The sequence below is a fragment of the Porites lutea genome, chromosome 5, assembly GCF_958299795.1.
Source record: "Porites lutea chromosome 5, jaPorLute2.1, whole genome shotgun sequence".
Taxonomy (NCBI): Eukaryota; Metazoa; Cnidaria; class Anthozoa; order Scleractinia; family Poritidae; genus Porites; species Porites lutea.
This window is the reverse complement of record NC_133205.1, coordinates 34,369,158-34,390,507: the sequence shown is the minus strand read 5'-3', so window position 1 is coordinate 34,390,507 and position 21,350 is coordinate 34,369,158. Positions and strand designations below refer to the sequence as shown.

General features: G+C 39.7%; 3 protein-coding genes across 3 annotated transcripts; 2 read left to right on the top strand and 1 right to left on the bottom strand.

The window, feature by feature from the left end:
* The first annotated feature begins 44 nt into the window (after nt 1-44).
* LOC140936643 (U3 small nucleolar ribonucleoprotein protein MPP10-like) lies at nt 45-9,191 on the top strand. The gene is made up of 7 exons (XM_073386137.1): nt 45-905; nt 1,705-2,005; nt 2,646-2,787; nt 5,391-5,458; nt 6,532-6,669; nt 7,151-7,261; nt 8,620-9,191. Exons 1-7 carry the CDS (start codon nt 64-66, stop codon nt 9,100-9,102), a joined length of 2,085 nt encoding a protein of 694 aa, XP_073242238.1. The 5' UTR covers nt 45-63; the 3' UTR covers nt 9,103-9,191.
* Nucleotides 9,192-11,751: 2,560 nt separating this feature from the next.
* On the top strand, nt 11,752-13,003 carry LOC140938787 (uncharacterized). The gene has a single exon (XM_073388315.1). It carries the CDS (start codon nt 11,755-11,757, stop codon nt 12,859-12,861), a length of 1,107 nt encoding a protein of 368 aa, XP_073244416.1. The 5' UTR covers nt 11,752-11,754; the 3' UTR covers nt 12,862-13,003.
* A 2,801-nt stretch (nt 13,004-15,804) lies between these two features.
* Nucleotides 15,805-21,271, bottom strand: LOC140937424 (sperm-associated antigen 8-like). Its single transcript, XM_073386980.1, has 7 exons — nt 21,141-21,271; nt 20,960-21,028; nt 20,010-20,152; nt 19,434-19,513; nt 17,970-18,001; nt 17,106-17,168; nt 15,805-16,186 (listed from the first exon to the last, which is right to left on the bottom strand). The coding sequence occupies exons 1-7, from the start codon at nt 21,216-21,218 to the stop codon at nt 16,073-16,075; spliced, it is 579 nt and encodes a 192-aa protein (XP_073243081.1). The 5' UTR covers nt 21,219-21,271; the 3' UTR covers nt 15,805-16,072.
* Between the last annotated feature and the right edge of the window lie 79 nt (nt 21,272-21,350).

The window sequence follows — 21,350 nt, the reverse complement described above, 5'->3', positions numbered from 1 at the left end:
GTTCTTTCACGGACAAAATCACTCAAAAAAGACTGGCACTGGCATAAGTTATTTCAAGCCAACATGGCGGACGACAACAACGGGTTGGCTTCCCTTGTGACTTTACTTTCACGCTTCGAACGCACTTCAGAATATCCAGAAACGTATCTTAAACCTCCTTCTTCTCTTGAGAAAGATACTAAAGCAACAGTGAAGGACATTTTTGATTTTTGCAAGAAAGATGAGCCGAATACTAGCCGTTCTCTTGCAAGCACGTGTCCATTGCAGGAACTCTTGGTAGATGATTTTGATATCGAGCAAATTTGGCAGGAAATTGAGCTGCAGAATACTCCATTGTTGCACTTAGGAAAGAAAGACATCCAGATTATAAAACAAGAAGCTGAAAAGATTTCGTTATGCTTAGCTTACTCCAGGAGTAAAGATCTTGTTGAAGGAAATCAACTTGTAGACATGGAAAGTGAAACCATTAGTGATAATATAAATGGATTTGTAGAACATGGAAATGAAAGTGATTCAGATGATTACAGTTCTGGAAAGAAATCTGGTCTTGAAAATAGTGACGAGGAAACAGATAATAATTATGTCAAGAATACCAATGATCGGAGAGAGGTAAACTCTGCAAGCAAACAGAAAGGGAAACAAAAACCTTCTGCAAAAAAGTCTCAAGTCGATGACAAGTTCTTTAAACTCTCAGACATGCTTCAGTTTTTAGACAAAGAAGACAGAAAATTTGAAAGAGCACATAAAAAGAAGAACCAAACAGAAAATGATGACGAAGATGATAGTGATGAGAATGAAAGTGAGCTTGTTGATTATTTTGTTGACATTGATGGTAGTGATGTTGAGGATGAGGAAGATGATGACTGGGACAAGGCACTGGATGCAACGGAGAGGCTTCTTGGAAGGTGCATTTCTACACACAGATGGACCTTCTCCAAGGCCATTACCCTAAATACTAAGACTTGGTTGTTGCTTAACCCTTTCACTCCCAATAGATAAATTTCTTTTTGTAAAATCCTAGGAAATAAGAAGTAGTATACAAAAGCTCGAAACGGTATGCATCACTTTCCATGTGACTATATTTTGTTTTTACCTCATAGTTTGGGAGGGGTTTTGTCTTAAGAAAGAAAGTATGCAAAAACCGTTCAAGATTACATGAAAAGGTTTTACAATCCATTTTGAGATGGAGAACTACTTATTAAGAGAAAAAATTTTTTTTTGAAGGGAAATGCTTTCCAAAGAATGATCTACAGAAGCCATAGTGTGTGCAAATGACAACCCTCATGTCATTCCTCTGTTATCTGTGGGCAAAATTTAAAGTTGATCTCTTTTGATTTTGTTATGAAAGAAATGGTTAAAATTGCAGCTGTGCAACCACAGAGTTGTGGAAGAAATTGGAAGGTTCGCTAATACTCAAGAAGCTAGAGTTGCTCCTGGCCATGCCTTGACTGACTCTTATGCTTTTTTTCATGTTTAGCAACCTCCTACATGCCTCAATATCTTGATGGTTGCATGCTGCACATTTACCATTTCTTAAATACATGGATTTCAGCCTCAACTGATTGTAACAACCCACTGTCAGTGACTATTTTATCAATTTTCATGGGCAATCCACTTCAAAGTATGTCCATTGCAGCAGAATGCCGCAGAGGTGAATTCCTTTTTCAGTCTGTCTCTGTTTTTCCTGTCTTGTTTTGTCGGTAGGGAAAGAAAGATAACAAAGAAAGACAAGCAAAAGAGGAAGACTGCAAGAGAAATTAAATATGCTGATTTCTTTGATCCCCCTGATGGAGAAACATTGGAAAAGGCAGGAAGTGATTCAAATGATTTTGAGGAAGAAGATGAAGTTGGTGAGGAGATGGAAAGTGAAGATGATGAAGAAAATGAGGAAAACCACCAAGATAGCAGTGATGAAAATGAAGTGGAAGATGATGATGATGATGATGGTGACGATGATGATGAAAAATCCAAAGTGTTTTCTAATTTTGAAAAGAAGCAAGGAAAGGTAGGGTGTCAAAATAATTTTGAATTTTCTCAATGAAACATTTGTCACTGAGAAGGTCACATGACTAACCATAATAGATGGGGTGCTTTGAAATTTGAAGTGTTTAGTTACTCCTGATCTAATTCTAAATTCTCTGTTTGATTCCCAAGCATACACAAGGCATATTGAAGGGAGAGTCTAGCTGTCTATCAGACAATACTTGCAATATATTTAAGGCACACCTCTATGTGATCACTGATAGTTTGTCCTTAGGAGACCCATTCATGTCATGAACCAAGGAATTCCCCACCAAGCTAATTTGGGTGATGAATGTTTTAATCTGAAAACAGCTTTTATTCTTCCAAATAAAACATCACTGTGAGAAATGGGTTTCAACTGAAAGATGAATTTTTAGGTTGGAAGAAATAAGGTGTAATTTTATCATGGTATAAGAGCAGTCCAATTTTTAGCACAAATCTTATAGGAAAGGGAAAAAGTTTGATATAGCTAGAACATACAGCTTTAATATTATTAATGTAGGGTAGCACTAAAACAGTGAAAGTATAAACATACTGATTTTAATTAAAACAATATTATTGTCTTTTGTATGGACCAGCTTTGTCATTTTTGTGCTTTTAACATTACACCTACTTTTCCTCAGCTAAAACAGAAAATTGAGAAGCTAGAAAAAGCCAATTTAGCTGAAAAACCATGGCAGATGTCTGGTGAAGCAGGTGGAAAGGTGCGACCAATAAACAGCTTGCTTGAAGAAGATATCAGCTTTGATCACACTACTGTCACTGGTAACCTCAGATTTCTATTTGTAAAAATGTGTTATTGACCTGAAAGTACAACAAAAGTATGTTTTAGAACCAAGTGGGTTAAAAACAGTTTAGCGAAATACATGTATGGGCATTTAAAAACCACCACTGTCTAAAATTCCATTAAGGTTCCCTTTCAGCGTGTTTAAAGAGGTTGTTACTTGAAATTGTTTAAAAAAATAATAGCAGTTGAATGTTATTTTTTGCAATGTATTTGGCATAAAAATGCTGAAAATGACCTACACTGTGAGTAGTATTCTCTCTGAATATTTGATTAGAGATGAAGCCCAAAATGGTATTTTTTGGTAATTTGAACAAGATTATTGATATTTACAGTATTAGGAAAGGATATCATTTTGACAACTTGAACAAGTTGCTTTGAAATTAATGTCCATCCACATTATTGTTAACAGGCACTATTATTTTTCTTTACGATCTGAGCTCATGGCCTGCGTTTCAAGCATTTCTGAGGAGGGGAGGTGTTGGGGACACATGTGCTAGAATTTGCTTGAATTGTGTTGATTCACGTTAGCTCTTTGCCTTGTCTGCATTCCTCTGCTTTCAAAACCAAAAATGATGGCTACACTGCACTGCACCCACCCCTCCTTCCCCCATTTTCACCACTCTTGTGTTCAGACTGAAAAGTTTTGTGTAGCACTAATGCACCTTATCAATAGTGACCTTAAGATACATCATTTCAGCCTATGGGTATGGGTAGGCGAACATGTTTACCTCGTAGTTTTCTAAAAGGCAACCATTATTTCCCAGAGGTGATAACGGCATAACCATTCTACCCGGTAGCCTACCCGTTTCTCCTGGGTAAGAGGCAATCTACCTGTATTTACGGTTACGTCTACTGCTAATTTACCCATAGCTGTACATGGAAACGGTGTATTTTAAGGTCTCTAATGTTAATCTGGAGGCGGAAGGCTGAGCGAAGGCAAGGGATTTGGCAAAGGAAGCCAGCACTTGGTGGGGACTTTTGATTATTGCGAAGTCCTGAAGGTGGGGATATTTGAATTTCCTCCAATCATGGATGCCATCTTGGATTGAAAGCTGTAAAAGACCTGGTTACAAGTCAGTTACCTGTTCTATTACCCGGTGGATTGGTAACTAGAGATGGCGGCATTGTTCCCGAAGGATCTGTGGGTATTTTGGTAACCGGTCAAGTCGCCCGAAAGTTATCTCTCCCGAAGTCATATCGCCCGGAACCAGAGTCATATCGCCCGAAATACATAGTCATGTCGCCCGAAATCCTAAGTCATGTCGCCCGCAATTTTATCGAGTGTATAAACTTGAAGAAAAGTAACATCTTAAGTAAATCGCAAGGAATAAACTTGTAAAATGTTGACTCGCTAACCTATGCAAATATAAAGTTAAACAAAGACTCCAATATTACTGTTCATTTCAGTGTTGTTCGTTGTTCGTTGCTATGAACTAAGCCGTTCATTCTACAGTAAAGATTCTAGTAATTATGTCGCCCGCAATTTTATTGAGTGTATAAACTTGAAGAAAAGTATCGCTGGTCATTCACTTCTATATACCATAACATCTTAAGTAAATCGCAAGGAATAAACTCGTAAAATGTTCACTCGCTAACCTATGCAAATATGAAGTTAAAAAAAGACTCCAACCACAGGAAAAAATAACAGATTCCCATTTTTGGATATTTTAGGGTACCGATATTTTAAAGAATACCCACAAAAATCCCAAATTTGGAAGAGTGAGACAAGTCCCAATCAGGGAACTTGGTTGGGAATTCCCTGGTTGGGACTTGTCTCACTTTGCCAAATTTGGGATTTTTATGGGTATTCTTTAAATACCCTAAAATATCCAAAAATGGGAATCCGTTATTTTTTCTTGTGAACATTGCTGTTCATTTCAGCGTTGTTCGTTGTTTGTTGCTATGAACATGACTCTGGTTTCGGGCGACATGACTTTCGGGTGACTTGACCGTAAAGCGGTATTTTTATACACTTGTGCAAGATAGCGAAGGTAAATCTTATGAAAAACGAGAAGACCCTGGGGATGAGGTTGGTGATGAGGTATCTGTTTCCATCCTCTCTATTCTTATTCAAATAAATACATCCATTTGAGTGATGGCCGTCAAAAAAATCTGCAAAATGAACAGCTGAAAGGCTGTGAAAAACAAAACTCTACCACTGGGTTCACAGTTATTAAAGTTCACAATGCAGCAACCTGAAATGGCTATATGAAAATGCAAAAAATCACTCGATACATGCAGTTTTAAAGGTCTTCCTGCTTGACGATCAGAAAGATATGCATTCTGTTGAACTTCTATAAAAGTAAGTTGACAAAACTGGTGAGCCTGTTTATAATACCAGCAGCATTTCAAAGACAATGTTGCTACTTTCAGTGAAACAAGTCTGACCTTTTGACTTAGTTGGAGGGGTGTTTTGACCAAATATGATGTCCCAGGGGTAGGGTATTTGACCCAAAAAATGCTTCGAGTTCAAATCCCCAGCCTTCCCCCCCTTAGGTTAACATTGATAGGTGCATTAATGGCATTCATCGTGGGAGAACTTAATTTCTTATCAAGTAGCTATTTATCATATCTGCCACAGCTCCAGATATAACAGAAGAAACAACTCAAAACCTTGAGGATATCGTTAAGCAAAGAATTAAAGATGAGGTTTGTAATACTGATCTCTACTGCAAATCATATTGTCTAGTCATTGTGTAATTATCGTAGGGTAACTAAAAACAGAACTAATGAGGCCTTGTTAGGGTTAAGTTCTGACAAGCGACATGATGGTCTTGAAACAGTGACATAAGACAGATGGAATGGTGATAAATCACATGAAGTTGGTTCAGAACTACAACAACGATGAGAACAATCACAAATACAATAGTAAAGTACCCACAGTGACATGGCCTCCTCTTCAATACATGTATGGTTTTACTCTCTAGCCACTGAGCTACTGAGAACTCTAGTGATCCAGTGAACACACAAATGAACTGCGTTGTGCAGTCTCGAAAGGCTTACTTCAGTTTGTTTTTCCCTTATTTAAAACTTCTCCAAGTCAGTAAGTTAATACAGTTTTGATTCATTATTCAGAAAGCGTTTTGGACTTGAAAGTAAAACTTTCAACCTTTCAATCCAAAAACCACTTAATCCGCTTTTATTGTGGAGCCGGTACCCTCAACAGTACAAAATTTCTGTTCCTTTATTTTTGAGTTTAAATTTTCAATTATTTATCATTGGTGGTTTAGTAGGCAGCGTTGCCGATTGGTCAGCGCGTCGAACTCGCAATCGGCCGGCGTTGCCGGATTCGAGTCGCACTCTAGACCTTGACTTGATGGAATTGTTCTTTCTTGTCCCGAATTCAAATCCTCGGCCGCGGTTGTAAATAACCAACTGGTTGCCTCCTTCCAGTTGGGGTCTTTATAGACCATGAGCAGTCTCTCGTTTTTTCTTAGGCTGTGAGCGAAACGTGCGAGCCCTCGTTTCCCTCGTCTCACGGCTTCGCCGCTGGACGCTCTCGTGCGCGCGCGTGTACTCCCCTGACCAACTGAAGAAAAAGGGAGACTGCTCGCAGTTTAGGGTTTTTGATCCTGTTTTGTTTCTTATTTGAGTGCAATGTCTGTAAACTAGCGGGATAAGCTGAACAGGAAATAGGATTATCACCATTTTGGCATTTGAGCAATTGGTAAGTTAAGCAGAAGGAGGAAATTGTTTTCTAATAGAGTGACTTTTACCTTCAGGCATGGGATGATGTCGAACGGAAAGTAAAGCCAGTAACAGAACCATTTGAGTACAAGAAAAAGATACCACTGGACCAAGAAAAAAGTAAATTAAGCCTCAGTCAAATTTACGAGCAGGAATACCTCAAACAAACACAGGTAAGATAAGTAATAGCCTTTCCACGTAAATTTATTCGCAATGAAGTTTGAACGATCACAAATTCACTTTTCACATCCTCTTCTTCTTACTTAAAGGTGATATTGCAAGGGACGATTCGCAACGACGATTTTTAGCGCAACTCAGCATGGCAATGTTGGAGCAATGTTGTAACCATTCGAAACAATGTCGCAACAATGTTGCAACGCTGTGTTGCGCTAAAAATCGTCGTTGCGAATCGTCTCGTGCAACATCCGTGTCATAGCTGTCTACTTCAGTGGGTTAATATCGCCAATAATTCGTCTTTATTCGCTAAATTACGTAAATTATCTCTCTCAAAGCATTTGATATCAAACGATTCAAACAACAAACTTTTCTTATTAATTTTGTGACACAGTTTCTTTAAAAGCTTACTTCTAGTACCTTGCCGTGAACTTGCCTACTGCCAAATGAGAAGTAATCTTTTAATCTTTACTTTTACAGGAAGAGGCCGAAGAAAAAGAAAATGAAGAACATACTGAGATCAAAGCGTTGATGAGTAAATTGTTCACAAAACTAGATGCGCTTTCAAACTTCCATTTTACACCAAAACCGGTAAGGGATGTGTGTCGTCATAAGTGTATTTACATGCGTATTGCTGACCTGCCTCTGCTGCCACGGCCAGGGAAGGCAGGCCGGGAAACAGTTTCTCCAAGGTCAAGGAAACTGAAGTCAGCTTTTTTTTTTTTAAATTTTATAGAAAACTCTAGTTCATGCCGATTCTAGTTAGTGAAAAGTAAGGGGATTTCACTGCGCGTTTGCTCCACAAGTCCTTATATAAGGGTAATTTGTACGAGGTAAAATAAGACGCGTCTTTTTCACAGAAGACGCGTTTTTAATAAGAAGAGAAGTTCTGGTATAGAGCGATTTTCGTATGACCTTGATTGTTTTATCAGCCAATGGATGAAAAGATCAAAACATGGGCTCTTCGTTTTCCCGCCAAAGAAAACCCTTCATATGGAGAAGGCATTGTTCGATTTGCCAATCGTGTTGCAGTATGACGTCAAAGCGGACTATCGATTGATAACTTAGATGTAACTTAGCTAAGACGCAGGTGATATGCTCGCACAATTGGTGCAGGTAGTTTGCGCCTTAATTGTTTGAGACGCGTGTTTTTTTTCTCGTATAAATGGCCCATGAGTTAGTACCTAAAGCGCATCCTTATCCAGAAAAAATCTGTAGTTGATAGATTTAGATGTTCTAATTTTCTCGTGGAACATCAAATTCCGTGAAACGCTATGCCCGTAAAAATTGCTTAAGGTCAGGGACAAGTCAACGATTTTTTTTGGTGGTAATGATTAGCAGCCATGCATGGAAGCGTTGCATGAGTAATTCCAATAGAGGATTAATCGCAACTCCCGCACTTCCCACATGTTTTTGTGCTTTCGCTCCTCCACGAAACTTCCACGCAAGGCGCGAGGCAAAAGGGAGCTTTAGCATCGACGACGGTGACGGCAACGAGGCCGTCAAAAAGCAATAAAGCAACAGCTCTGCACGTGCATCACACCTTACTTGTACATTTCTTTGCCGTCCCTGCACGACTACGACGTGAAAAACGACGACGAATTTTTCTTTCTCTTTCTAAACTCGAGTTTCGGTCCCCAAGAAATTAACTCCTGAGAAATTCGCCCATATTTGACATTTTCAGCGAATTGGAATAAACGCGACAATATTTGGAAAAACGTGAATTCATTTTTAAATTGACGTTTTCGTTGCCGTCGCCGTCGTCGATGCTAATTCGCAGGAAAACCGATGCGTTCCAAAAATAACTTTGGAGGGTCACGGTGGGTAGAGGGCCCATATGGGGGATTAATTCTCTTACGCTTTATCCTCTCTTGGTAATTCTCATTTGAGTTTTTTAATTTATATGTAGTAGATATCAGTCTTTACAAAACTCTTACTTAACGTTTCAGCCCAAACCAGAACTCAAAGTTGTGAGCAATGTTCCAGTCATATCGGTGGAGGAAGTGGCGCCAGTGTCTGTTAGCGATGCCATGATGCTAGCTCCTGAGGAAGTTCATGAGAAGAAAAATGAACAGAAAGGAAAAACAGAGCTGACGGATACTGATAGAAAACGAGAACGACGAGCAAAGAAACGGAGACAGCACGAACGAGCTGTGGAAAAAACAAAACGAAGAAAGCTGGTCGAGAAGCTTAATCCGGGTCTGGGAAACAAGTATTCGAAAAAAGCAGCGTTTGAAAAGTTGGAGAAGGAACAAAAAAACTCGAAAAATCTGTCTGTGTTAAAAGACGACGGAAATGACAAATCTGTGAAATCCTCCACGACGTTCTTCTCTCGTCTTCAAGACGAGGTTAGAGATCAAGTTAAAGCAAAGAAGCAAGTGAAGAAAAAGAAAGAAAAATCTTCTGTTAAAGTGGCTCAATTGAAGCTTTGATCAGCGTCTCCTGTTTGTAAATTCAGAATAATTAGTCGGTCTGCTGCTAGCGGCGGCCGCGACTCTAGCTTTTCTTGGAGGGTTTGTCCTGGAAAAAATGTTTAATGTCTAGAGGTAGAGAGGTATAGCGTGCAAGGCGCAAATACATGGATGGTTCACCATTTACAAAACGTTTGCGGAGATTTTGGTGGGAAAGTAAATGGAATTCGACTTTTCGAGTCTTTTCCGGAAGTGGGAAATTAGGGAGCTCAAGCAACAACGACGGCAACGCCTACGAAAACGTCACTTAAAAAGTGAATTTGCGCGCGCTGCCTCAAACTTTTTCGCGCTTATACCATCTCGTATCATTCGTCAAATGTTGGCAAATTTTTTGGAGTTGAATCCTAAAGCTATTGCATCAAAGTTCAGGGAAAGAAAAAGAAAGGTGTTGTCCGACAAAACGTGAAATTAGGAAGTTTCACGTTGTAGTCGTGCAACGACGGTAAAAAAATGTATAAAAAGCATGATGCACGTGCAAAGTTGTTGTTTTGTTAATCCAAACCTATTGCATTTTTGCCGTTCTCGTTGTTTTCGCCGCCGTCGTTGCGTAAGTTCCCTAATTTCCGGGAGAAACGGCCCATCTGAAAAGGTGGTCCTGTTTTCCCGGACGGAATGTTTCAAACGAAAATTCGCAGCGTTGTTCCCCCGTTGTCCTCAACGAATTTGGATTTGATGCCACCAATGCCCTTTAAGCTTCTAGGGAGAATTTCGCAGCGTGGACATTTGTGTTTCATTTAATGAAACCATCATTTGATACCAGTCTGCGTAAAGGGTGATGATCCTCCAAGGTAATCAGAGGGAGAAAGCTGCTGAACGTTAATTTAAGTAGCGTCAGTCGTTATTCTTGGAACTTTGTAGTGAGTGATTTGATAGTGTCCGAGATGCTATGGCGTGGTTCTTAAAATTTCATGTACGCTAAGAGTTTCTGTGCGAAACACTTGGATTATAGAGAGGTTAAGCATCACGTTTACGTAAAACGGCAAACCAGAATTTGTACCACGTGACCAAGTCTTCCCTTTACTTGAAGTTTACTGTTCATTATTTCTACACATAAAGTAGTAGTTTCACGCAATTTCTTATCCATAAGAATTTTTTGAGCTGTTTTTATCTGCTCATTTTCCATTTTGAGAAATTCTCAACTTGACGTTTGCCGTAAACGTGAAGCTTATACTCTCTTTTATTATACATTGTACTCATTATCTGTCTTCTCATTGGCCAAGAGCCTACAGCTAATTATGGAAATCAACGCAACCTACAGATAAGTTAGTTTTCTGCTAGCAGATAACTGACTAATCTGTAGGTTGTGCGCGCTAATTTTTATTTCCAATAACAATTGTATCAAATCAGCGACGGTGTGTTTGTCGTTGTTTTCTTCAAAACAATGTATAATTAAACAATTATTAGATTCGGTTTTTGTGATATCCTAAATAATCAAGGTCTCGATAAGTGTTATCAGCCTCGGCCTTCGGCTCGGCTGATAACACTTGCCTCGACCTTGATTATTCCGGATATCACTAAAACCTCATCCAATAATTGTTTAATATCTGGAATGTTATTCCCCGGGGAGCGAAATCCAATAGGGGCCCAGTTGTTCGAAAGCCGGATATCGCGATCTACTGGATGGTTTCTCTATAGTGGTTTATCTGGTGGATGGCGCTATCCAACGTTTGAACAACCGGGGCGAGTGCCATTTAAAAAGAAAATAGCCTGCGTACAGCCGGCCCCACCCCTCTGGAAATTTTTTTATCCCTAAGGGGAGAGGGTGGCTGTACAGAGGCTTTTAAAAAAACGGCAAGCTTTTACGGTAATCAGCTTAGTGTGGCTTGCTGTTTTTCTTACGGTTTGATCTCCCAGCTAAATGGTCACTGCACAATTAGAATGTCAAAGTTTTCGGATTTGCAAATATGCTTCATTAACGTATCATTTCAGCAGACAATAGAAGTAGCTACTTTGAGGAGGTACATTGCGTGAAATGCAGGGTATCAACTCCTGAAACTGTCGTTTCGACTTTTGTTTTGAAAAATATAACAAAACCGTGCAGAGTTTGTGATTATTTGAGTGATTTTAGTCTGATTTACCCCATGGTTCAGGGTACATTTCTAAAGGACTGCCCGCAAGATAGGTATCATTATCCTGCTTATCGCCTTTTATATGGAGAAAAGTTTCTCGGCTGGGAGGGTGACCCTACCACCGCAAAAGGGTGACCCGGCGTAGAGGGTTACCCTTCTAGCCTAGTCAGCTTTTTGTTTTTCATTTTAAAAGTTTGCCACGTTTTGCAAAGAAATTATGAAAGGTTTGCTCGCCTGGAGTAGCTCTTCTACCCATCCATGACAACTTTTGTCCATGTAGGTTGGGCCTAACTGCAATCGAACTTCCCGTTAGCTGGAGCGGGGGGTTACAAAAACACGCGGATTTCTTAGATGTGATAAACTCCTATCGTAGAGAGCTAAGCCTCCTCGGATGCCATGATGTCTAATTTAACCTTGGTTGTATCTTTACGTGGAAAAGCGGAAGTGGGTGGTGGAGAGTTCTTGGAACCGCCAAAGTTACTCAGTCCTCGATGAGAGTGACAAATCGTGAAAAGAAGTTTCGCTCACATGATTGTCGTTCAAAATGGCTTGCGAAAACACAACTAATTATGATTACAGGTTCGTCGATAGTGACACTGGTCTACAGGATGCTATCTCTGAGATCAAACAGAAAATAGCGGAACGGATCGCTCTTTTAGCCGTTGATTGTGAAGGAAATTCTTTGAGCAGAGAGGGAGCCCTTACCATCATCACAGCGGCAACTGAGGAGAAAGTCTACATATTTGATGTGCAGAAATTAGGACAAGCCACATTCAGCAGTGGACTTGGCGAAATCCTTGAAGACGAATCTCGTAAGAAGTTGATGTTTGATTGTCGACAAGATTCCGACGCGCTTTGGCATCAGTTTAAGGTAAAATTGAGCGGAGTCTTGGACGTGCAGCTGCTTGAAGTCATCTATCGCCGTGAAAACCCGTCAGCTTCCACAACTAACACTGCGCAGTCTCCCTCCAAGGATAAACGTAGAGGTCGTGATCGCAATCGTCGTAGTCAGCGAACAGATGAAATAGAGAGGATATATGGGTTTGGTCGTTGCATTGAATTGTACCTCCAAGACGAAAAGTTGGTTAAAATAAAGGATAAGGGAAAAGAGTTGTTAAAGGAGGATGATGAACTGTGGACGAAAAGGCCACTGACGGATGAGCTCATCCAGTACTGCGTTGTGGATACAATGGCCATGTTCAGATTGTACAACAAGATGAAGGATGTCAACGGTGGAGAGCAGGCCCGTCTTCGAGTGGCATCCGATAAGTATGTTGACCTGTACCGAGGCAAAACAGAAAGATCTTTCGATGAATATGAAACAAATGCGTACCTCCCCCTTGACATCATCCCTGATAAAGGAACACTAGATTTTCCGGCAGCTAACACTGTATGTACGTGCTGCCATCGACAGTTTCCGCATGAAGAGTTCAGTAAAACGCAGCTGAGAAAAGGAGAACAGAAGTGCAGGGTGTGTAAGGAGATAAAGCGTTTGGAAGATATACAACAAAACAGACAAGATCAATGGGAACGCAATGCTCGTGAAGAAGAAGAGTATGTATACTTTCCCGAAGGCATGTCTGATTACGCATGGTTCTGGGGCTACGAACCATGGGAGAACCCAAATGACCGCTCATATAGCTGGTATTAAAAGCTTCCTGCGCCAAGCGTAGCCTAATTACATGACCACACGCAGAATCGTCGAGGAATTTGATCCCAAAAGACTGATACTTAAAACATTTCAAATATCTCTGGACTACATAGGAGACTATGGTATAGTAGTGTATAGAGAAGTATAGGGAAATTAACAAAACAATTTTTACCACTTTATAAGTTTACTTTAATACTAGGCTGTGTTCGCACTAAACCGGAGATCGGCGCCGCGCGGCGCAGCTTCGCTCCGTTACAGAAATCGCGCCGAAATCACCGTTCGCAAGTGTGAACAGATGTCCTGTCCGGTATGGTTTTCGTGCCGGCGCAAAAGCTATCCGATATATAGTGAATATAGCCTTAGTTTTACCACCGTAAGGTTGTTTCTTGTATCCGGAGAAAAGATTGCTGTGTAGCAGCCAGTAGCAATCTGAGACGCAAAAGATGGGAGGGAAGGGGAGGGGAAGGGCGAAGGGGAAAAGGGATAGTTCCTTTCATTCTTTCTCCAATTCCCTGTCTCTTTTCCCTCACCTTTCGACACCTGGCACGCAGGCTACTATGTAAATGCAATAATATTGTCGTTTACATAGATGTCAGAGAAGGTGAGGGGGGTGAAAGGTGGGTACTTATAAGGAACGTTTTCTATCAGGACTCTCCACCCCAACGTTATATCCTTTCTTTCGTATAGACCAGGGGGGGGGAAGCTACTTCCCATACATTCTCTTAAATGAAATCCAAACGATGTTCTCACAACTTGCAAAGCGATCAGCAAGGTTCTTGCCAGCGGATTTGTGTACTGATCATGCGCATTACGTCAAAAACCATTAATCAAGGGTCTTGAGAAGAAACAAAAACATGGCGGTCGAAGGCAGGACTGTTTCTCACTATTATATTTTGGTAATTCGCAATTTTATTGATTTTATGCCGCTTTTCAGACATAGTGTGTGGTTTTCTTTTTCTGTTAAACAATTTCCCTTCGCAGAGTTTGGAATATGCAACATAGCTCGGTATAGCTGATAAGAATCGCCGAAGAGTTGAGCTATCGAGCAGTGTTTTGCTGCAAACCTTAGGGAAGTTAAAGTCGCTTTAAGGTACAGAGCTTTCAGTAGTAGTTGTGATTTGTTTATTAGGATCGTTTTGAATTTTAACGTTGGATTCAAGGTGTTGACTGATCGTAATAAACGAAGTGAAATGTTATGAAGTGTGGATGTTTATTCAGTTATGATATGTAGAGATAAAGCTGTCTGAATATACTTGCTTCCGATAAATTTGACACTTTCTCCAGTAATTTTTATCAGCATCAAGTTATCATTGCCTTGCAAAAACGATGTAACCTATAAATCGATCAAGCGCGTTGTTGTTGGTTAAGATCTATTAAACACGGCTGCGTTTTAGTTTCCCCCGCAATTTCAGTACCGAAAGACAAATACGATATGCAAGAAAAACGAAGATGCATGATATTATTTTTTTCAATTTTTTAAGCATTTCTGATTTCCCCTGCCTGTTCGCTTCCTGCTCCTAAAAAGTCTAAAAATATATTTACTGTGGGAAAAAGTGCAATTATCCGCTGACCACCACGCAGGGTGACCGCTTTGCAAGTTGTGAGAACATCGTTTCTCGGTCCCAGACCTCGTCTCTTACCCCCCCCTGGTATAGACCTTCATAGACTTTTTGTAGAACATGCATGGGGCATCTTGTCTACTAAGATGTACGAAACAATTAACGTAATCTCATTTTCTCAACTTCATCATGGTTATTCCAACTGCGGTTCAATTTTTCCAATACGGGCAAATTGATCCTTCCACAGTTTTTTCAACTTTTTACTAGACTGCTGTTAGTGAAAATCTGTGTCGACACCGCTGAAAACAGAGCCAAAAATAGTAAAATTGCCAGGTTTGAGAGTGATTTGTTGAAAAAGAACGAAGATATAGTTCGGAAAAGTCGCAGAATTTTTGAGACGTTCATGGTGGGGGGCATAAACTTCCTCTCCTTCCGTCATAAAAACGTCTGTAAAATTTCGCGATTTTAGGGAGCTATATGAAGAAGTAGATATAGTTTATGAGGACATGGATAACCTCATCACCAATAGCAAGGCCCATTTTCATCATTATGGGTGACTTCAACGCCAAAGTTGGCTCGGGTGAACCATCAAAGTCCTGCACAGCTGCGTTTGGGCTTGGCACGGGCAATAGCAGAGACTCCGTCATCAATTTTGCGGAACGGCATCAGCTGAAAATCATGAACACATTTTTCAAGAAGTCACCTGGCAGGCGTTGGATATAGATCTCCCCAAATTGGACACCTGGATCCGGCAAGAAACTGGCGTAAGAGATATCATCAACGCTATCAGGAAAGCAAAGCATAGATGGGCAGGTAATATTGCACGGTTATCTGATAACCGTTGGACCATCAGAGCAACAGAGTGGACCCCAAGAGATTGGACCAGAAAACAGGGTCGTCCAAGATGGAGAGACGATCTCACCAGACAGTTTGGACCCGTATGGTCAAGATTAGCCAAGCACAGACACCTGTGGGATCAATCCAGGGAGGGGTTCCTCTGTCAAGACTGAATACAAAGCCTGATGATGATGATATTTTCGCTCGCTTTAGACGTGACTTTCAAAATTGACAAGTTTCGTAATGTTAATGAGCTCCCTTCAGCGGTGTTGACGGATTAGTTTCGCCAAATGATCTGTGATCCTCATCAGAACTTCCAATTCAACAATGGAAGGGTCTATTCTCCTGTTCTCGAACTCAAATTACGACTACTGATGCTGATTGCAAACGACTTTATCTGCCACTTTCTTTCATTTGATTTTTACATAAAAACTATTTCGAATCTACAGATCTACACCTAAACTTGCTGCAAGTCGACCTCTCATAAGTTCTTAATAACCAACCAGGAAAAAAAAAAAAAAAGAAAGAAAGATTAGAAAGATTAGAAAGTCTAATCTACACCTATACACCCAAGAAAGCAAATCCCCCAGATGCAGCGTTTTCTATCTTTTCCACTGAAATTTGCTTTAATTTAGTTTGGAAGTTATTTTGCAAATAGAAGTACTAATTCTTATTTCTTAGAACTTGAACTAAGTGCGAGTCATCATAACAAATTACATGCTGAAGTAAGGAAGCTTAAAGTAAAAAAAATATATTTACACAAATTCGTAATAAATACAATTAGTTTGTTCGTTCATTTAATTAAAAAAACTTTGTTAAAACTTCCATTGTTCCCCTGGTTTGGGCGCATCCTTGTACTCATCGATTGGTGTACTGAAAGCAGCATTTTTACGGAATGGCGTGTCTTTTGTACGAACTTGTGAAACTCCCTGAAAGAAAAAATAATAATAATGAACCGACGTTTATTTTTAATGAAGGGTAAGAGTGGTTTTGTAAAGAATTATTTACATCGTCGCTAATTCGTAGGGTTGTCAGTTGCAGTTCGCCACAATTTACAAGTTATAGATGGTGTAATTTGGTGAGTGTCTTCTGATACAAACAATTTCCTGGTTTTGCAGAAGTCAACCTAACTGCTGATTTTTCAAACTGACGGCGCCATTTTTCTTTCAGTTCCACGCAAACGCATTTCGTCAAAGAAAATCGAAAATTACAACTAATATTGTAGTGCTGAGATAATGAGAAATTTGGACTCGAAATCAAAGAAACGGTCTTTCTGAAAACCTAAACTTTCCAAACTCCTCTTGGGGTACCTAGTTCCGTCTTCAGTGAGAGGCCTCCTTGGGCCTCCATAGTCATCATTCGGCTCTGACTTTTACTACTTCTAGAAGGGCAGATGGGGGAAGTTGAGACTAGTTTTTTGGCCAATCAATCCTTTCTACTGTCAATGAAATATATTGATCACTGGATGAGAGGTAGGTATGAATAGACTGAAAACCACGAAAACCGTCTTATTCATCTCTGGGATAGTAGAGTGCGGGACTTAACGCAAGCGCGCGTGAGACACGGCCGGCGAGACGATTTCAAACCGAATACGCTTTTTTCATTCACTCTGGTATCAGTTTCCCAGTGAAAATAAGGGATTACTCCTAAGGATTTCCCGATTTTCAGTGACCTCCTTTTATCACCATTTAAAAGTTTCTTGCCCGAACAGATACTCAGTAACTCCACAGGTATTAGAGATGGACTGTTTGATTCTCTCATCCGGGCATAATTTAAAAGTGACTTTCATATAATACATGTACTGGGATTCACCGAAAAATAGCGGCAAAACTGCAATTCAAAACGTACATGCACTTCTTCAGCTCTCTCAAGCCAAAAGGTGGCAGGTTGTTCAGTTTTAACATCATGTTCCTGTAAAACAACACAGTAAAGTAAGGCATGAAATTAGCTTTTTTCCAGGAGCTACTTAAGGTTGCTAAATAAATTAAGGTTGCCAATTTCAAAAAGTTAGTCAACAGGCTTTTTTAACTACAAAATGAAAATGATGCTAGCAGATACTATAGCATGCTTTAGAAACATCCAGTCTCTCTTAAAGTAAACTATATGGACACTACTGTTCAGAAGGGACCATACAGCACACCTTGAAATCCAAGATGACGCATGGTGTCAGATTTTTTCCTGGAATACAGTTAAATGCCGATTTTCTGACACAAACATGGACGTTTGGATGCCAATTATGTTTTCGTTTTAGATTTAACATTTATAAACACATTTTCATTTCAATAGTAACACAATGCGTGCTTTCCAGGAACTTGGCAAAATTTCTGAACGTTCTGGTCGAAACATAATTGAAACGTTTCCAGCGCTTCAGCCAAGGTGGAAATTTTCTGGAAAAAGTGGTCCATCTACAGAGGTGGTCCTCTTTGATGTTCAGTTCGGCTTCTCTAAGAAGAATAACCAGTTGTAAACAGAATTTCTTTTAATCCAACAATATTCCACAGGTCTCTGTTGGTCTGGCCAAATGAGAGCAACCCATGGAATTTTGCAAAAGAGTTTAGAGTTAGAGTGGCAAATAAAGTAATTAATAAACTTGCCATAACGTGGTTTAGGACAGAAAGATTTTTGGGATTATCCCTCTCCAGCTGGGCATTTACTACTGCTTACCCCTTCGCTGCTTTAAATTTTCATACAAATGATATTAGTTATGCTCACCCTAGTTGGTGCCTTGACAATTGGAGTAAATTCTGCAATTACAGTGTACAAGTAAATTATTCATTTGGAAAAGATCGATATACATATATTTTAATTCAATAGTCCACAGCTATCAAACATAATTTTAATACCAGAAAACAGATTTATGTCCCACACTTAGCTCGACTTGAAATCAAAGCTTCTGTTGACTTGTGTGATATTAATAAATAGTGATGACCAGTACAGATGGCGGAAAAGCATTCACACTAGCTCACTGGACATTGTCCTGATATTTTTCAAAGAAGAACAGTGGAACCGGGCCGTGTTACTCGCACCTGATTATTCTGACCATTATTCTTTTGACCCAAACCAAAAAAAAAACACTGATTTATCATTTTGTTATTTCAAAGACCCTGTTTAAATATGATCACCTTGTTATTGTGACCAGGATTATTTTATGGCCGACAGTGGTCATATTAGTGGGGTTATACACTGCACTTATAATTTGTGAATGTATAAAACATTCATAACTTTCCAACTTTTAAAATTTGTGTCTTGGAAAACATTCGCCAAGTTAGAAGAATATTAAGATGAGTTTCAAAATCCTAAGCTCAGACCCAATTACATTCACTTTGTTGTTCAAAGCTCCATTGCAACCTTGTTCTGGCAAATTTGTTCGCTATAACAAGGTTTCATTATATCGCAGGTTTTTTCCATATATTTTACTATTACTCCGGGTAAAGAAAAATAGTTGTTTGTTATGCCGAGGACTTCATTATATAGAGGTTTGTTATATTGAGGTTCTACTGTACAAAAAAACAGATCTTGAAGAAAATAGTCAAAACTACTGTATTGTACACAGCTAAGACCCTCCAATCCACAGAGGCAGGTGTGCTGCCTCTATTTACCCCCTTCCCAACTATAAAGGATATGGTTTGTCATTTGCAACCCCCTTTTCTGGTAATAGCTAAAAAATGCCTCAGTGCAGATTGTCTGAAAAAATTTCCATCCTAAATGTCCCAGGTTTATTTCTCACTATTATTCCATGAAGTAAGGGTGAGTGGAAGAGAATCCTGGGAATGAGTTTGGCTCCTTTGCACACAACACTAAATATGTGAAAAAAAATCTATAGTCTTCTTGCTGGACTACAGAGTACCTTCGGTATGTGGTAGAAATCTTAAAGAATTTGTGGTCCTGATATGTAATTCATTTCTCTTGAGTGTGTTTTATACACTCCAATCTTAAAGGTGAAATCAATGAAACAAACTTTCCAAGATCATAAATTGATCTGTCTGATGTATTTTCCTATTGGCCTAACTAAGAAGATCCTTGTTTAACACGTACAAAGGACAAAAGATAACTCCATACCTTCTGAAAAAATTAAAATCTATAAAAAGGCCCCATTCGAAACAAACTCACATAAAGAGATGCAATTGTAATCAACAAAACCCCTCACACCTAAATTCCAGTAAAAACCACACTTACCTTTCGAGAAATCCTTTTTGGTTGTTGAGAGATATTCTATTGTAGGAGGAGGAGGGTTGAATTCTTGATCCACTTCAGCACTAGAGAGAGAAAAGCGTACACAAATAGAATCAAGTTACATCCGTAGTGGATTTCGCCAAAAGTTCATTAAACAGTCTGTGCAGTCAGTGGGGGATGAACATGACCTGATGTGAAAGCAATTCAGATGATGGTAATAATAATTGATCTAGACCCCTTTAATTATGCAAACAAAGTTCCCTAATCCTAATTATTTTGTTCCCTCACTCACTGAAAATAAAAAATCAGTTATGTTCCAGGGACATCAATTTTTGATTTCCAGTAAAATGTAATATGTGATTGAGAATTTGCTTGCTTAAAAATGTAAGACTGTAATAGCCTAGCACAAAGCTCAGACTCAAAAAATTTTCAAATATCAAAGAAATTTCAAATATCCGATGAAAGTTGATCTTTCATGCACCCCAATTGTTTGGGCAAAATTGGCCACTCCTACAATTTGCTAGTGAAGATCACCTGCAAAGCCTCAAATGGCCCAGTCACAATTAATTTATTATTTACCTCACTTGTCTAATGAGCTCTTCCTGAAGAAGTTGTTGCCGCAAACCAACATGCCGCACTCCAAGTGTCTGTGGTTTTCTGTATGAATCTCTAACAGTGGATAACCCTTCTGGCTTGGCATCAAAATCTGTTGTAAGGATACCCTGCATTGAGGTTTAACAAAGCAAAATCATTATTCCACTGACCATCAACTGGTAGATAGTCTACAACACAAAAACAAATCTGCTCACTGTTGTTTGCAACATTGCCATTATCTGGATTCCTGAAACAGGTTATGTCCAAAGATGAACCTAAAAAGTGATGCAACAACCCTCATGGCAGCTAAAAGCTGCGCCAAATCCATAAATGTCTCCCCTCCATAAGGCACAAAGAGCACGGGCCTCGTCATGTTTTTAAAAAAAAGTGTCAACAGGAAATCAGCTTGTAAGCTAGGCACTTCTGCAAAACTCTGGTCTCCTTCACAGCTGCTCAGGCAGGAGTCACGCAGTGCTCCCAGTCCTCGTGTGGCTACTTCAAATGGATGTACATTCCTTTCCCTGAATACAGCCAATCAAAGAGCTTTCCTTTACGTAATCATGTTATTTAACTGTGTGATCTATCAGGGAAAACAGCTGCAGTGTTGATTGAGGATGGAGTATTTGCGCTCTTTTTTCATCCCCACTCCTGCCGGGCATTTGGCAGCTCAAGTGTCTAAAAAACCTTAAAAAAATGCTAACGGCTGGGGGGTTAGGGGGTTAGCCCGGGCGGGGGGGGGGGGGGGGGGGCATCTGTGCACCTGGAATTGACTCAAACTGAGGTCAGGCCTAATATTTTAACAGCTGTTATACATTCCTTTATGTCATGGTTTTCGCTATAAACGAGCGAAACGAAAGCAAAAATAATAATACTATAATAGAGCCAGCTGATCTCAGCTCGGAGTCAGCTGGTTAACAAAATATTCCATACTCTACCTTGTGCCCCTGTTTATGAAGCTCGGAAACATTGATTTCACCTGATTTATCAAACTGCTCACATTGTCTCTGCAGGAAGCAATGAGTGACACAATTTAAGGTAAATTCAGAGGAAAATTAGGCCTAAAAGTCTCTAGACATGTACAGCAGATGTTAACATTGCCCAAGTGACATAACTTACCTCTTCAACCCAGTTGTCTAACAAAGTTTTACCACACGAATTGTTGTGTCTCATGACGGAAATAGTATCTGAACTCATGCTTAAAGGATAATTTAAAAATCCACAAAATAAAGCTCAAAACTTGTGATATTAGACGCGGTAGAGGAGAGAAACCTCCAGGATTTGAAGAATTTGGAACTGTTGTCCTGGAAACTACTTCGCATGCGCACT

Coding starts and splice junctions, on each gene's coding strand:
- LOC140936643 (XM_073386137.1), top strand. CDS start 64: ATGGCGGACGACAACAACGGGTTGGCTTCCCTTGTGACTTTACTTTCA. Junction 2,788..5,390: donor TGATCACACTACTGTCACTG/GTAACCTCAGAT, acceptor TATCTGCCACAG/CTCCAGATATAACAGAAGAA. Junction 5,459..6,531: donor AGCAAAGAATTAAAGATGAG/GTTTGTAATACT, acceptor TTTTACCTTCAG/GCATGGGATGATGTCGAACG.
- LOC140938787 (XM_073388315.1), top strand. CDS start 11,755: ATGGCTTGCGAAAACACAACTAATTATGATTACAGGTTCGTCGATAGT.
- LOC140937424 (XM_073386980.1), bottom strand. CDS start 21,218: ATGAGTTCAGATACTATTTCCGTCATGAGACACAACAATTCGTGTGGT. Junction 18,002..19,433: donor CAAAAAGGATTTCTCGAAAG/GTAAGTGTGGTT, acceptor CTGTAATTGCAG/AATTTACTCCAATTGTCAAG. Junction 17,169..17,969: donor TTGTCAAGGCACCAACTAGG/GTGAGCATAACT, acceptor GTTGTTTTACAG/GAACATGATGTTAAAACTGA.